This window comes from Etheostoma spectabile, unplaced genomic scaffold (genome assembly GCF_008692095.1).
Source record: "Etheostoma spectabile isolate EspeVRDwgs_2016 unplaced genomic scaffold, UIUC_Espe_1.0 scaffold00002635, whole genome shotgun sequence".
Classification (NCBI taxonomy): domain Eukaryota; kingdom Metazoa; phylum Chordata; class Actinopteri; order Perciformes; family Percidae; genus Etheostoma; species Etheostoma spectabile.
In genome coordinates, this window is record NW_022602932.1 from 1 (window position 1) to 15,236 (window position 15,236).

At 40.8% G+C, this 15,236-nt stretch overlaps 1 protein-coding gene across 1 annotated transcript; it reads left to right on the forward strand.

The window, feature by feature from the left end:
- Window positions 1-62: 62 nt before the first annotated feature.
- Window positions 63-13,852, forward strand: LOC116676055 (moesin-like). Its single transcript, XM_032507445.1, is given in 16 exon segments — window positions 63-72; window positions 1,017-1,101; window positions 1,178-1,194; window positions 1,196-1,271; window positions 1,440-1,458; window positions 1,461-1,561; window positions 1,920-2,071; window positions 2,167-2,250; window positions 2,331-2,477; window positions 3,725-3,821; window positions 5,878-6,041; window positions 6,163-6,293; window positions 6,473-6,633; window positions 7,071-7,163; window positions 7,972-8,205; window positions 13,292-13,852. Coding segments are annotated over 15 exon segments (1,704 nt in total). The 5' UTR covers window positions 63-72; window positions 1,017-1,038; the 3' UTR covers window positions 13,457-13,852.
- The last annotated feature ends 1,384 nt before the right edge of the window (window positions 13,853-15,236 follow it).

Sequence of the window (15,236 nt, forward strand, 5' to 3'; positions counted from 1 at the left end):
AGAGAAAAGGCTACAAGCACGTCTCTGAGAAGTTTTTCGCCTTACCTGATTAAAAAACAACAAATGTCAACTGTGAGTAGTGCTTTTTTTTTGTTAATATGTCGTTGAATTGCCAATGTAGTTTGACCGAAATGTGTGGACCTGCTCTGTATTGAAAGGCTACAGAAAGGCATTAGTTGGTAGTTGTTAATCTTTAGAATAATCTTTGAGCAAAAACAAAACGTTGATGATATCATGTCCAGGTCCCAGATGTTTCTTATTTGTTGCATTTGTGTTCTTGGATTTATTGTGAGTTGTCACATTATCTGGATAAACATGGTGTAACAAACAGTCGCAAAGTGAAGCTCTCTCCTCCTGTTTTCATAAATGTTCATTGAAGCAGTCAGTCCCCAAAGACATGTAGACTTACAACTGTAGTACATTAGTAATATTTATATTACTACTACTAGTATTATAATCAGTATTATTAAAGGCACTAATGAAGCCTGCCTTCCTTTGTAATCTCAGCAAAGTTTATGAGGAATAGAGCCATCCGTTTCTTTTCTATACTTATTTTGTTCCATTATGCAAATCTGTCCATCCCAACAACTGCAATTATGTGCATATGTTAGAAATATCAAGATTATTGCTAAATAGGTGTAATTGTTTAGACCCAGTCGGTAATACTTATTCATCATGGCATGACCCCATGTTCTCAGTTAAGTCTAAAATATACTGTGGGCTTCATTTTTGATTGTAGCCCCCACCAACCTCTTGCGATTGGATGCTCCTGGTTGAACAGAAAATGTAAGAAACACTCTTTTTGGTCATTTTGCTGTTTAAGAACCCAGAATGTAGCATTATTTCAAAGAACAGACAAACTTATCACAAAATGGGCAGAGCTTTTTTTTTTTTTTTTTTGTACCCAGATGCTGTTGCTCTGCATGCTCCTTGGTGCTTCTCCAGTGACACGGATGCATGAGCAGCAGGAATTAATTTTTCCTCCTGTGGCTCAGTGTGAATCTTTTCTCTGGCAGATAAAATGTCCGAGTTACAACCATGGATGCTGAGCTGGAGTTTGCCATCCTGCCCAGCACTACTGGCAAACAGCTTTTTGACCAGGTACACTGTGCAGTACAATTACAAACAGGTGCTCTGACGGATGAGTGTGTGATTGTTTAATTATTGGTGTGTTCAGATAGTGAAGACGATCGGCTGAGGGAACCTGGTTCTTTGGCCTCCAGTATCAGGACAGCAAAGGCTTCTCCACCTGGCTCAAGCTGAACAAGAGGGTGAGGGGAATGTTTGTGTTCAACTTTACATCCCCTGATGGCATAACCTACCCCCGCTGGCAGCTGGATTTAACTGAACACGTGATCATGACTGTGGTTTTGTCACCCCAGTGACACTAATGAGTACGTATTTCTTCATTCCCCCTCTGTTGTGGTTGCCGGTCCCAGGTGACAGCTCAAGATGTGAGAGGGACAACCCTTTGTTGATTAAGTTCAGGGCCAAGTTTTACCCTGAGGATGTCGCGGAGGAACTGATCCAGGAGACAACCCAGCGCCTCTTCTTCCTACAGGTTGGAGATGAGTACATGCACATGGACATTGTTTTTAAAAGGATTACTGCTGTAAATTTGACTTAATCCCTCTTATGGATTTTATGATGATGGCACCATTTTGTATTGTATGCAATAAGAGGGATCCAAATCTATGAATTTACTCTTGATATAAACAGAGAGTAACCTTCTTATTGAAACAAGAATAGGAATCAGTTAAATGCGCTTTAACAGTCTGAAGAAAGTGGATGTCACAATGTTAATAATGCTGTTGTACACAAGCCGTTGTGTATGACACCTTTACACAAACAGCGTCATAAAACATTAGGGGCCATTAATGTCTCAAAGCAGAGCATTTTGTTTCCTTTCTATGTTTTAGGTAAAAGAATGCATCCTAAATGATGACATATACTGTCCACCCGAGACTGCGGTGCTCTTGGCATCGTATGCCGTTCAGGTCAAACAAGGAGACTACAGGAAAGACTATCACGTACCGGGGTACCTCACGAGAGAGAAGCTGCTGCCACAGAGGTACTGAGTTCTATGGTAATGAGTGTTAACCAAAGTTCAATGGAATTCCAGTTTCTGAATTTTAACTGGTGTGTCCTCTTTACTGATAACACCAGGGTTTTGGAGCAGCACAAGCTGAATAAGAATCAGTGGGAGAATAGAATCCAGGTGTGGCATCAAGAGCACAAGGGATTGCTGAGGTACTGCAGGTGTCTTAGTCTTCTTAAAGTCGTAATGGAAACAAGTTCTCTGTTGCTCATATAATTACTCCACACATCAGGGAAGACGCCATGGTGGAGTACCTCAAGATAGCCCAGGATCTGGAGATGTACGGGGTCAACTACTTTAACATCAAGAACAAGAAAGGATCCGAGCTGTGGTTGGGAGTGGACGCGCTGGGGCTGAACATCTACGACAAGAAGGACAAGTAGGTCGCAGTTTATGAATGGAAATGGTTTTTTGTTTCAAATCCATGTAGGCCTACTGTTGTATGCTAATCTTGCTTGACATTCATGGTCCCCAGTAGAAGAATACTACTGATGTTGGTGATCCCTCATGTGCTCTGGTTTATTGGCATTTCTTTAAACCAATCACAATCGTCTTGGGCGGGGCTAAGCGTAGTACGGCGCAACGGCGCCTCTGCTACATAGCCTCAACAGAAAACTCAGATTGGACAGATAGTCTAGCTAGCTGTCTGGATTCTCATAAATCGATGGGAGTTTAAAATGCCAACACAAGGAAGCCCAAGGCAACAGATGTCCGGACTAAATGAGTGAAATCTGGCGGAATCTCTGTTGGAACGTCAACGATATAGACTAGTTGATAGTGCCTGACCTTTCATTTGGCATCATAACGTGTTTGACATTATTGTTCTTTTGTGAAATGTCTTGACAATTATTAGATGGATTGTCACAAAATGTGATACAGATATCCATGTTAGGATCTCATTGGATCCTAATGACTTTGACGACCCCCTTACTTTTCCTCTAGAGCCACCATTGACAATTGTTGAATTTTGTACAGACATTCATTTGGTTCATCCCATCGCATGAATTGTTATGACTTTGGTGAACCCTTAAATGTCCCATATTGTAAAAGGTAAGATTTCCATGTCATTTTTGATTATAAAGCATGTTGAGGTGCTATATAAATACTGTAAAAGAATCAAACATTCAATCCACAGAAAAATGCAAATAGCCGTATTCATAACCTGTGCTTTTAAACAAGCCGTCTGTACAATTGTGATGTCACAACTATGCATTATTTAGGTAGAAAGTTCAGCTACAGTGCTGTTCCAGTCATTCTCCGGCTGCAATGATGATGCAGAGATTCAGAGAGGGGCAATGTAGAAGAGCCGGAAACCCTGGCCAATCAACTTTTCTTTTTCTTTTTTTTACTTTAAAGCAATTAAACGTGTTCTAGTAGAAAGTCAAACATACATATGAAGCATGATAAACATAATATGGGACCTATAATCAGCATATGCATTGTCACTGTCACTAAAGTTAGCATTTAGCTCAAAGCAGGGTTAAAGGGTAAGGGTAAGAGAGCCTCACAGAGCTGCTAGCTTGGATGCAAACTTTTGTTTTCATAACTATGTTTTAACTGTGTGTAAAGAACATCGTTCTACCCCTGTTAACTACAGTGGTAAAACAACATGTCCATATTTTACAGGATGACCCCAAAGATTGGCTTCCCCTGGAGTGAGATCAGAAATATTTCCTTCAATGACAAGAAGTTTGTCATCAAACCAATCGACAAGAAAGCTCCGGTATGCAAAACACATTATTATTAGTGAGTTATCTTTCTGTGCAGGTATGATAAGATTAGTCATGGAATTTTGTGGATGCGATTAAAGAGCTGCTCCTTCTCCAGTCCTCAGGGTTTAATAAGTTCACTCCGAGAACCTCAGGCCTGGACTTGCTGTGGTGTTCAGGACCTGTTTTCCGAGTCTTTGTTTGTGTTTTCCAAAAAGTGAGCATCAGGGCGTTCCTCTCGTTTGTACTGCAGATGATCCAGGTTTTATTACCTTCTTCAACGCCCCTGCTTCTAAAAATGATTTAATGTCTTTTAATGAAGTGTCTTGCATCCTCAGTGGTGGAAGAAGAATTCAGATCCTTTAGAATCCTACACTGTAAAGATACTCTGTCACAAGTAAAAGTACTGCATTGATAATGTTACATAAGTAGAATTATGTACGTATGATCAGGAAAATGTACTTAAAGTTCAAAAAGTAAAAGTACTCAATGCAAAAAAATTCCTCTCATTTTAGAAACAGTTTTAATGATCTAACCTTCTCAGCTGGACTTGTAGGCTGTTTTATTTTGGTTAGTTTCATTTAAAATAAAACATCAGATTTTATAAACGACACGTATTTTGTGTGCAAAAATCTTATTTTGTAAAGTAACAAAAGCTGTCAGATAAATTTAGTGGAGTAAAAGTAGAATATTTCTCTCTGAAATGTATCAGAGTAGAAGTAGAAAGTGGCATGAAAAGAAAAGACAAGTACCTTAAATGTGTACTTAAGTACAGTACTTAAGTAAATGTCCTAAGTTACATTCCACAACTGATCCTCTATCATTAGAATGGACAGAGTTGTTATGATCGGTGATTTTAATATTCACGTTGATGACGTTTCTTGCTGTTTTGCTGCTGATTTTCTTAAAGTCAGTGAGGATTTTCAATTCATTCAACTGGTGCCACAAACAATAGGGGTCATACCTTATGGACCTTATTGTACGCTTGATTTAAATATGGATTTTGTCTGCCATAGGGGCTGCATGTTACTGACCGTGCATGCTAGATTGACTGCACAGTAAATGTGTATGTTACTCTCATTTTAATTCTCAGCTGAGAATGTTTCTGCAACATTTGACCCAGGTGCAGTGTTGTCTTCTCATTAAATGTCTGGTCCCCTCCTTGAACATATGTTGCTCCTCCATTTTGGATAAAGGGGCTCCAAGTAAAATGAGACTTCCCTCCCTTTCCTCCATCCACGTTCACTGCCTCTGTCACAAAGACCTCTTAAATTGAGTTTAACAATATGGTTCGGGAGGCTAGGGCATCTTACTTTGCTAACCTCATTTCCTCCAGTAAATGCACCCCGATAATTCTGTTTGACACCCTCAACAACACCGTCACTCCTGCACCTCCTGATGTGCCTGTCTTTTCAAATAGGGATTTCAGTGACTATATCTCTGTCTTTGTGAATAAGATTAGGGCATCATCCCCTCTGCTACTCCCTTTTCTGTTTATTCAACTTAGCCATCACTTTTGAACAGAAATTTCCCTGCAAGACTTTACTGATCTGGGCAGTATGAAACCTTCCTCAAGCCCTATAGATATTTTAACAACTTCCTTGCCTAAAAATGTACTAAGCGAGTACGTTTATACTGCATTTTGGTCCTAATATTTGCTCTTGTGAAGCACTTTGTGACTTAGTTCTGTAAAAGGTGCTACATTTACATTACACAAATGTATTAGTATTACTACTACTTAGAGATATGTTTATTGAGATTTATTCACTGTGGCTAAAATCAGGAGTCGTATATCCTTGTTACTGATGAAATGACCAATTTGGCAAATGCATAAATTACATTAAGTAGTGTGAATTGTGTGAATTTAGCCTCACACTACAATTTGCCTGTATGCACACATTTGAGGAAAGCATCCTCAAATCTGAGGATGAAGAAAGAGGTTTGAAAAATGTACGACATTATCCTAAACGAGACTATCCCTCTAGGATATAAACCCATGCAAACAGTAAAACTGATCTGAGATGCTTCTGATGTGCCATATATCCCTGATTGCCCATTTTTGTATTAAAGGACTTTGTTTTCTACGTCCCTCGTCTTCGCATTAACAAACGGATCCTGGCATTGTGTATGGGGAATCATGACCTGTACATGCGTAGACGTAAACCTGACACCATTGAGGTGCAGCAGATGAAGGCCCAGGCCAAGGAGGAGAAGAACAAGAGGCAGATGGAGAGGTAGGAAGGAGGACATAATGAAGGCTTTTATAATAGTTTTACAGTGTGTTCTCTCTGCTTTAAGAAAGAACTGTCAGGAGATTTTTTTCAGATGTGTATATATGAACAATTCTCCTGTCAGGGCTCTGCTCGAGAGTGAGAAAAAAAAGCGAGAAAATGCCGAGAAGGAAACAGAGAAGATTGCTCGTGAGACCATGGAGCTGATGGAGAGATTGAGACAGATTGAAGAGCAGACAAAGAGAGCTCAAGATGGTCTGAAAACTTTCTGAATACAACTGGAGATGTATTTTTTGTGTTTAAAAACATCAAAAGAATTGCTTAGTACATTGAAATATTTGTAATTTTAGGATTTCTACAAAGCTTACACTATACAGGCCTGTCTGAGTATATGTATGTAAAGATTTTTGCGCACATGTGCATGGGTGTTTCAGAGCTGGAGGAGCAGACACAAAGAGCTCTTGAGTTAGAGAAGGAGAGGATGATTGCTCAGGAGGAGGCTGAGCGCCTGGACAAGGACCGCAGAGCTGCACTGGAAGCTAAAGCAGCCCTGCTGTACCAGTCTGAAACCCAGAGCAGGAGCCAAGAAAGCCTGGTACTCAAAAACACAAAATACACCTTCATGCTGGGTTTAATTCAAACTCCAGCTGAATCGATTAAATTAGACGGTGGTTGCTGTAGTCCTCATTCAGCCATGACACCAATTTCCTTTATTCCCATGATCAAGGACTCATTATGGTGTATTTACATATATTGATCAAGGCCACCTCTCAGCTAGAAAAAAGGCTGCTAAATTATTGATGTTGTAAAGTGATTCACAAATTCAGCTTAAAAGTACATAATAAATTATACACATTTTAGCTGATTAAATAGAAAGACAATCAAACTGAGCCGTGATGCTGCGTATAACATATGCACAGACACACGCACACACATATTTTCTCAAACACACAAATGTGCGACCGACTGCACAACGACTTCAGATGAAGAGTATGCTTAACTCTCTTCCCATTGGTGTGTGTGTGTGTATAGGCCACTGAGCTGGCAGAGCTTACCTCTAAGATCTCCCAGCTGGAAGATGCCAAGAAGAAAAAGGACGAGGAGGCGAATAGATGGCAGAAAAGGGTGAGAATTAATGACAGAGCCTTGAGAAAGATAAAGGATGACTCAAACGTGAGCAAAGACGGATGTCTGACACCTCGAAGTGTTAGGCCAAGGCAAAGTAGATGCAGTGCGTCAACCACAGACAGGTAATCAGTAGACTTAAAAATTGTGATAGTATGAGTTTATACGTGTCACTGCATTGTCACAGTTAGCAACCCTCAGCCCTGTAAAGCAATAATTGGCTAAAACATGTATTTATGTGTATGTGTGTAATCTAGCTGCCAGTGTTGACAGTGTTGCCCGCCAAATTACAAAATTCATCCGCATTTGGCGGGTGGTCGGGTGTTAATTTCAGGCCCTGACCATGGGAGACTCTTGCACGCAATGCTGTGTAATCACTTTAGTCAGAAGTGAAATGTTGGCCTCATTAGTGAGCGGTGAACTAAAACAACGTGGGATTCAACAGGAGATGGGCAGGTTATAACAAAAAAAAAAAAAAAAACATTTGTCATTGTAGTTTTGGTGTTTAATTAGTCTCCATTATATATCTGTTCATGCTTAGGGAGAAAGAAAAATACAATTTCAGTGGATTTGGGGTCAAATGCCCCTTTAACTAGTACTAAAAAGTAGAGGCAAAAGAGCCACATGTCACCAAAGACATTCCAGTTTTCTTCTACTCCCAAAAAGCACTTTCATATATTTCACTGTCATAGTAGCCTACAGATAACATTCCCTAAGGAATATCACATTTTGGAACCAATCGAGTATAGGCTACTTGCACTTTAATATCCAACCACAGCGCTTTACTGCAAGTTGTGTGTGTTGACAGGCGATGGTGGTAGAAGCTGATTTGAAGCAAACCAAAGAGGAGCTGAAGACTAAACTCATGGGTGTCCACATCCAGGATTCTGTCCAACCCCCTATGCATGAGCACGATGAGACGGATGAGAGCAGTGACGAGGCGAGCGCTGAGCTGACTACTCCGGGCATGGTCCGAGACCGCAGTGAGGAAGAAAGAGTAACAGAGGCCCATAAGAACAAGAGGTTGCAGAAAAACCTCAAGGTAAGGTTCAGTGAACATAATCAAATTTCCTATTTCGTCGAGCTTCTGTTCTCTTTCTCACCTTCAGGTCAGAGGTGATGTGAAGCTAGAGATTAGCTGTACCTGGGCTGTCCTGGACCTTTTAAGAGTGTGTGGTTCTATGGCAATGTTGGTCTGTCGGTTAGACTAGAATATCTCAACGACTATTGGATGGATTGCCATGAAATTTTGTGCAGGCCTTTGTGGTCCCAATAGGATGAGTTCCACGGACTTTGGTAACCCCTTGACTTTCGTGCTGCACCAATCACATCGCTGTATCTCATATAGGCGGGGCCAGAGGCCAGCTGCACCAATCACATCGGTGTACCTGATATAGGCGGGGCCAGAGGCCAGCTGCACCAATCACATCGATGTACCTGATGTAGGCGGGGCCAGAGGCGAGCTGCACCCATCACATCGGTGTATCTGATGTAGGCGGGGCCAGAGGCCAACTGCACCAATCACATCAGTGTATCTGATGTAGGCGGGCCAGAGGCCAGCTGCACCAATCACATCGGTGTACCTGATGTAGGCGGGGCCAGGCGGGGCCAGAGGCGAGGTGCACCCATCACATCGGTGTATCTGATGTAGGCGGGGCTAGAGGCCAGCTGCACCAATCACATCAGTGTATTACATGTAGGCGGGGCCAGAGGCCAGCTGCACCAATCACATCAGTGTATTACATGTAGGCGGGGCCAGAGGCATGCCGACTTTGGTGATACCCTGGCTTTTCCTCTAGTGCCACCATGAGGTTCGACATTTGAGTAAAACATCTTGACAAATATTGATCCTCTGACTTTTTTTTAATCTCGCCTCATAACGTCAAAATTTGAATTCTTTGATTTATGAGTAAATACCAGAAGAATTATGAAATTCCTATCATCCTTAGTTATACTTTGTCTTTTGTCCTAATTAGAAAATATTAACATGCTAAGTGGCTTAATTAAAATAGAACTCTGGTAAATAATGAAAGCATGTCAGTTTGCTGACTTTAGAGCTGCTGACTGTTTGTTTCCAGACAATCTCTGGCTCTCAATCAACACTTTTACACGTTTCATTTATTAACAAGCTTTACTAGAGGTATGGGCCGACATGTGTCTTAGCTTATTACACTCCATGCCATGGTGGCTGCATCTTCCAAGTGTGTCTTTCTTTGTAGTTTGTGATTTGAAAATCAAATTTTTGTTGTGAGATTATATAAAGTGGTTGTTTTTGCCTTGCCTGTTGTCACAGTCAGAGAGAGCTTTTGACTATGCAGTAATATATTAGTGGCCAAACCAGATGTTATTCACATTTGGGGCTTGGGGAGCTTTTACTATTTCTGGCAGCGATATGAACAATTTTTTGATCCCTAAGATGAGAGAATGCCTAAAAACCTGTACATAATTTTAGAAAAACATGTTAATTGTTAATAGGAAATCCTCCTAGAGCCTGCATCTTGTTTTTCATCCAGTTGTTTTCCAACTCTCTTCATCATTCTTAAACCAGAACACAACAAATATTTTTGTCAATCCCGCGGCAATAACAAGTAAAAATGTATGTTGCTGTTTTCAAATTGCAAAACATAGGTAGTTTGGGTTTAAACAGCATTATTAATCTTGAAACTTTTGTTAAACAGTCTGAACTGCAAAACAAAGCATACTTAGTAGTTTAAAAAAAGTGCTCCTATTATGCTCATTTTCAAGTTCCTAATTGTATTTAGAGGTTATATCAGAATAGATTTACATGGTTTAATTTTCAAAAGACACCATATTTTTGTTTTTATACTTTGTCTTTTGTCCTGCAGCTCCTCTTTTCACCCTGTGTGTTGAGCTCTCTGTTTTAGCTACAGAGTGAGACATCTTACTTCTGTTTCATCTTTATTGTGATTCGCACATGCTCAGTAGCTAGGTAAGGACTACTAGCCAGTCAGAAGCAGAGTATGAGGGCTTGTCCTGACAGTACCTAGGTAAGGACTACTAGCCAGTCAGAAGCAGAGCATGAGGGCCCTGACAGTACCTAGGTAAGGACTACTAGCCAGTCAGGAGCAGAGTATGAGGGCCCTGACAGTACCTAGGTAAGGACTACTAGCCAGTCAGGAGCAGAGTATAAGGGTCCTGACAGTACCTAGGTAAGGACTACTAGCCAGTCAGAAGCAGAGTATGAGGGCCCTGACAGTACCTAGGTAAGGACTACTAGCCAGTCAGAAGCAGAGTATGAGGGTGTGTCATGCTAGCAGCTAGGCGAGCATTATAACATGTTACAAAGTGACGGATGTTTATTATGGAAGTATAACTGGACAACAGCAGAGCGGTTTGGAGCAGAACATTGTTTACTGTTGGAGCTGGTAAGTCCCTTTGGGGGGGGACTTTGGGCTTTTTCACTTTGTAAACCTATAATGCGCAAAAACCAGAAAGCATAATATGAGCACTTTAAGATTGCATTCATCCACACTAGAACGTTTTCATTTTTCGTGATCTCATCAACACAAGTCTTAGGCTCTGTTCCAGAAAGGATCTCCATCCATGTTAACACATGACAGCGTATGTCACATGACCAGGTTACTCTGTGGTTGAAAATCATTTAAACTGAAAATGCAGAAAACAATTTGGAGACAGAACAACAATGGCAGTAAAAAAAAAGACCAGGGTGTTATTTGTTGGGACCGACAACAAGGTGGAACTTTTGCTGAAAGGTAAACCTACCTCACCTATAAGTCTGACGGATGTGCATCTTTGTTTCTGCCATTCCACACCCGGGAGTTTTTAAACTCAAACGGTGTCAGCAGTGCTTGGTACTCAGAGCAGCGTGGACATGATGCTTAAATGTAGCAAGAGATATACATTACTTAGAAACGCATTAGTGTGGATGTAGCCTTAGGAAAGCCATGCATCCTCCTAATGCTCTGGCTGTCTAGTTTGTGGTTGAAAAGTTTCATGAGTTTCACAACAGCTCATTTCAGATAGTGAGCTCGATTTTTCTCACTACAATAAAATGGCTAGGAATTAACACCATCACACTTCCAATACATGTCGGTACATTGTTTTAGAAAAACATGATTATTGCCAATGGACAAATCCCCCTAGAGCCTACGTCTGTTTTGTATCCGTCTGTTTTGTATCCAACTATTTTGCATCCAACTGTTTTCCAACTCTCTTCATCATTTTGAAACCAGAACATAACAAATATTGAGAATGACTAATGCTCACTCCTGCTGCCCAAAAAGAGGCCAAATTGAATGTTGTTATTTTTTAAATGGCATATGTAGTTAACAATTTGGTGTAAACAGCATTAGTAATCTTAAAACCTATTTTGCAAAGTGCTGGAGTAGAGTTTACCCAAAGAATGTTTAGCTGACAAATCTACATTTCAATCCATCCCATAATAATCTGGGCTGTAACTGCAACGTATACTTAGTAGCCAAAGATCGCATTCAGCCACACTATTACAGTTTCATACAGTTTGAAACAAAAACAATCTCGTCCACACAAGGCTGTTATCTGCATGTCACATGACCAGGTTACTCTGCTGTGGAAAATCATTTAAGTTCAAAAAGACAGAAAATACGTAAGAGAAAGATCAACAATGCCAAAAAAAGTAAGACCTGTGTGTTATTTATTGGGGCCGTCAACAAGGTGGAACTTTTGCTGAACGGTAAGCCTACCTCATCTACAAGTCTGACTGTATCTTTGTTGCCAAAAGTCTCTGTTTCTGCCCGTCTACACGATAACACAACCCGTTTTTTTTTCTAAATAAGGTACTCGGAATGAGGGGCGTAGCACAAAATTTTGGGCCCTGTAGAAAGGCATCGTCTATGGGCCCCTCCCTGCAGACACAGCTATCCATTCCAGCACCTTTTTGGGCCCCTCTGTCTGATGCCCCTGCTTGGAATCAGAGTAGTGCGGACATGATGCTTAAATGTAGCAACAAGTTAAGTTTTTAAACAAAAATTAGTATGGATGTAGCCTTAGGAAAGCCATACATCCTCTTAATGCCCTAGCTGTCCAGTTTGGGGTTGAAAAGTTTCATGGGGCTCTGAGAAGTCACAAGTCATTTTATGTATTGAGCTCAAGTTTTAAAAAATGTGTCTCACTACAATTAAAAGGGCTACTATAGGGATTACCACATCATCACACAGGAATGCAAGTGGGGCATTGAATTCAACAGAATCTCAGCTTTCCAGTATTACCCAATTACTCCTTGGTGCTGGCCATATCCCCCCCCCCCCCCCCCCCCCTGCAACTGCAGCCTCCCCCGACTTCTCTCTGCCTGATTACAGCTAAATATCCAAGTCATCATTAACACTGTAAAAATTCCTTATCCATAGCATCCTCTCGCTCATTGCAACATAGCTAGTTTGCAATACAAGAGAAGACAGCAGGGACATTTTTTGAAAGCATTGCACCCCCAGCAACTAAAGCGGAAGTTACACTAGTTCTCCTGTAGCCTGGAATCCAGAACCCAAATCTGAAAGATTAAGGGTCTGGCACTGAGTAATGAAAATCCATTTGAAAATCTCACTGCACGCAATTAACGTGAATTAGAACTACAGGTTTTTTCACACATACCAAACCCTGGTAGATTTAAGGTTGAAAGCGCCTCCCTTAGGTTGGACCTAGAACTGAGTGGATTCTCAGTGCGTCGTGGTAGCTCACCTGGTTGAGCGTGCGCCCCGTATACTAAGCCTCAAGTCCTAACTGCAGTGGGCTGGGTTTGAGTCCAACCTGTGGCCTTTTGCTGCTCTTCATTCCCCCTGTCTTTAGATGTCCTGACAAATAAAAATAATCTGAAATAAGTCATCATAATAAAACATTGTTACTAGTACTGTATCATTCTATTGGTTTTATCAAGAAGTTACAATCTTATCCAGGCTGAGGCCTATACAAATGAAATAAAACCTCACAGCCAAAACAAGACAAGGTGTTGTATAGAGGACTGGACTTAATAACTTTGGACAATAGAGTGTTTTGAGATGGGGATTGAGTGAGTACTGGGGTCAGGTAAAGAGAGGGGTAAGGCTTCTGAATAGTCTCCTGAAGAGTCTCAGGAAAGAGGATCTTATCCACTGTGTTTTTGTGTTCTCTTTCAGTTCCTGAGCACGGAGCTGGCTGGAGCTGTAGACGAGAGCAAAAAGACCCCCAATGACCTGATCCACGCTGAGAACGTGAAGGCGGGCCGGGACAAATACAAGACCCTACGGCAGATCCGTCAGGGTAACACCAAACAACGCATTGATGAATTTGAGTCCATGTGAGAGCTAAGCAGAGATGATGAAACTGGAAACGTTGAGAAATTTTAGAAGTGTAGGTGCAAATCATTAGATCATTAAATTATGACAGCAAATTATATTGTTACCACCTTTAGTGTCCTTGATCAGGATGCCATTCCATCTGGAAACGAGTAAGAACCGACATCTGTAGATAATATATTTTGAATTTCATAGGAACAAAAACACATGCATGTCTACTTCGGTGTTGCAAACATCATCTGTGCTGTCAGTTATGAATAGTGTTGCTGTTGTTTGCAATGGCATTTAACGCATTTGCAATTTCATTGTGCCAAACTAATGAAAACTTTATTATTATTGATTAATAAAAGCAATGACATTCGAGACACTTGCGTCTAAATGTTCCAAATAAAATACACCATGTGTGCGTTGTTTGTGCATCCATGTGAACGAGGACGGATCCCCTTCACTGTGCCTGGAGCAAAACTGTTCGAAAACTGTCAACTTGTCTATTGAGTATAAATAAACAGAAAATAAAACGATTAAATTGCCGCTGACATACTGTAGGACTTCCTTCATGTCCCATAACTGCACATCAGCTATGTCACTGCCTTAACTCTGCAGCAAGCAGTGTTGTTCCTGTAAAACAGAAGGAAATATGCCCAAATAAATTTAAATTGGATCTATTTTTCCTGAGAAGTTTCTCCAGCTGCCTGCTGTGGTCTGCATGCTTCTCTTCACCCATCTCGTGTTGCTGACGTCCTCATCCATCACCAGGCTGTCAATAGACCCTCCACTGACTATCCCTTTAAAAGATGTATTTTCCACTCTGGTGTTGTCTTTCAAAAATCAGTAATTGTGATGGATAAGTTGTATAATAAGGTACACACAATGTGAGTAGATACCAGGGAACAGTTGAGGGACAAATGAGAACCTAACAAACTAACAACAAGTGAAAATTAGCACGTGAATTCAATTCAATTTTATATATAGTATCAAATCATAACAAGCGTCAGCTCCCGACACTTTACAGACAGAGGAGGTCTAGACCACACTCTACAATTTACGAGGAACCAACAACTTCAGTAATTCTCCCAAGAGCAAGCATTTAGAAAAACTGCCTTTTAGAGAGAAACCTGGTTCAGACCCAGGCTCTTGGTAGGTGGTGTCTGACGGTGGCAATAATAGTCCCACAATAAATAATAACAATAATAGTGTATACTTTATTAATCCCACAAGGGGAAATTACAATTTACACTATGTTGTTATTACACACAGGCCTTAATTACACACACATGCTCAGTACCTATACGTGCACTAATTGGAGAGATGTCAGAGTGGGGGGGGCTGCCCATGGAAAGGCGCCCTGAACAGTTGGGGGTGGGGGGGGTTCAGAGGGGGGATATTTTTGTGGCAGGTAAGCCCAAATACCAATCTTTAGTGCACCTTTAATGAGTACTTCCTAATCCCATTTTATGGAGTAGCTCATTATTAATGGTTCACAGTTATTATTCCTTTAGTTTCCATGTACAATGACAGCATTGTATTGAAACTAACTGAACATATGAAGTAGCTAATGTGTTTACCCCATTAAAAAACTGCTCATTTGTTCCATGGCTAGTTTTGTGTACCTTGTTGTAACTGTACAGTACAGCCACAGTATATTTACTATATGTTGAGAAATAGGTTACTGATTCCTAATCTAATTACCATATTTGATTAAGTAATTTATTGTTCAATTGCCAATCTCGCGAGACCTAAAACATGCCAACAAGTGTACAAAGGCAACGCTAAAGTCCAATGTTAA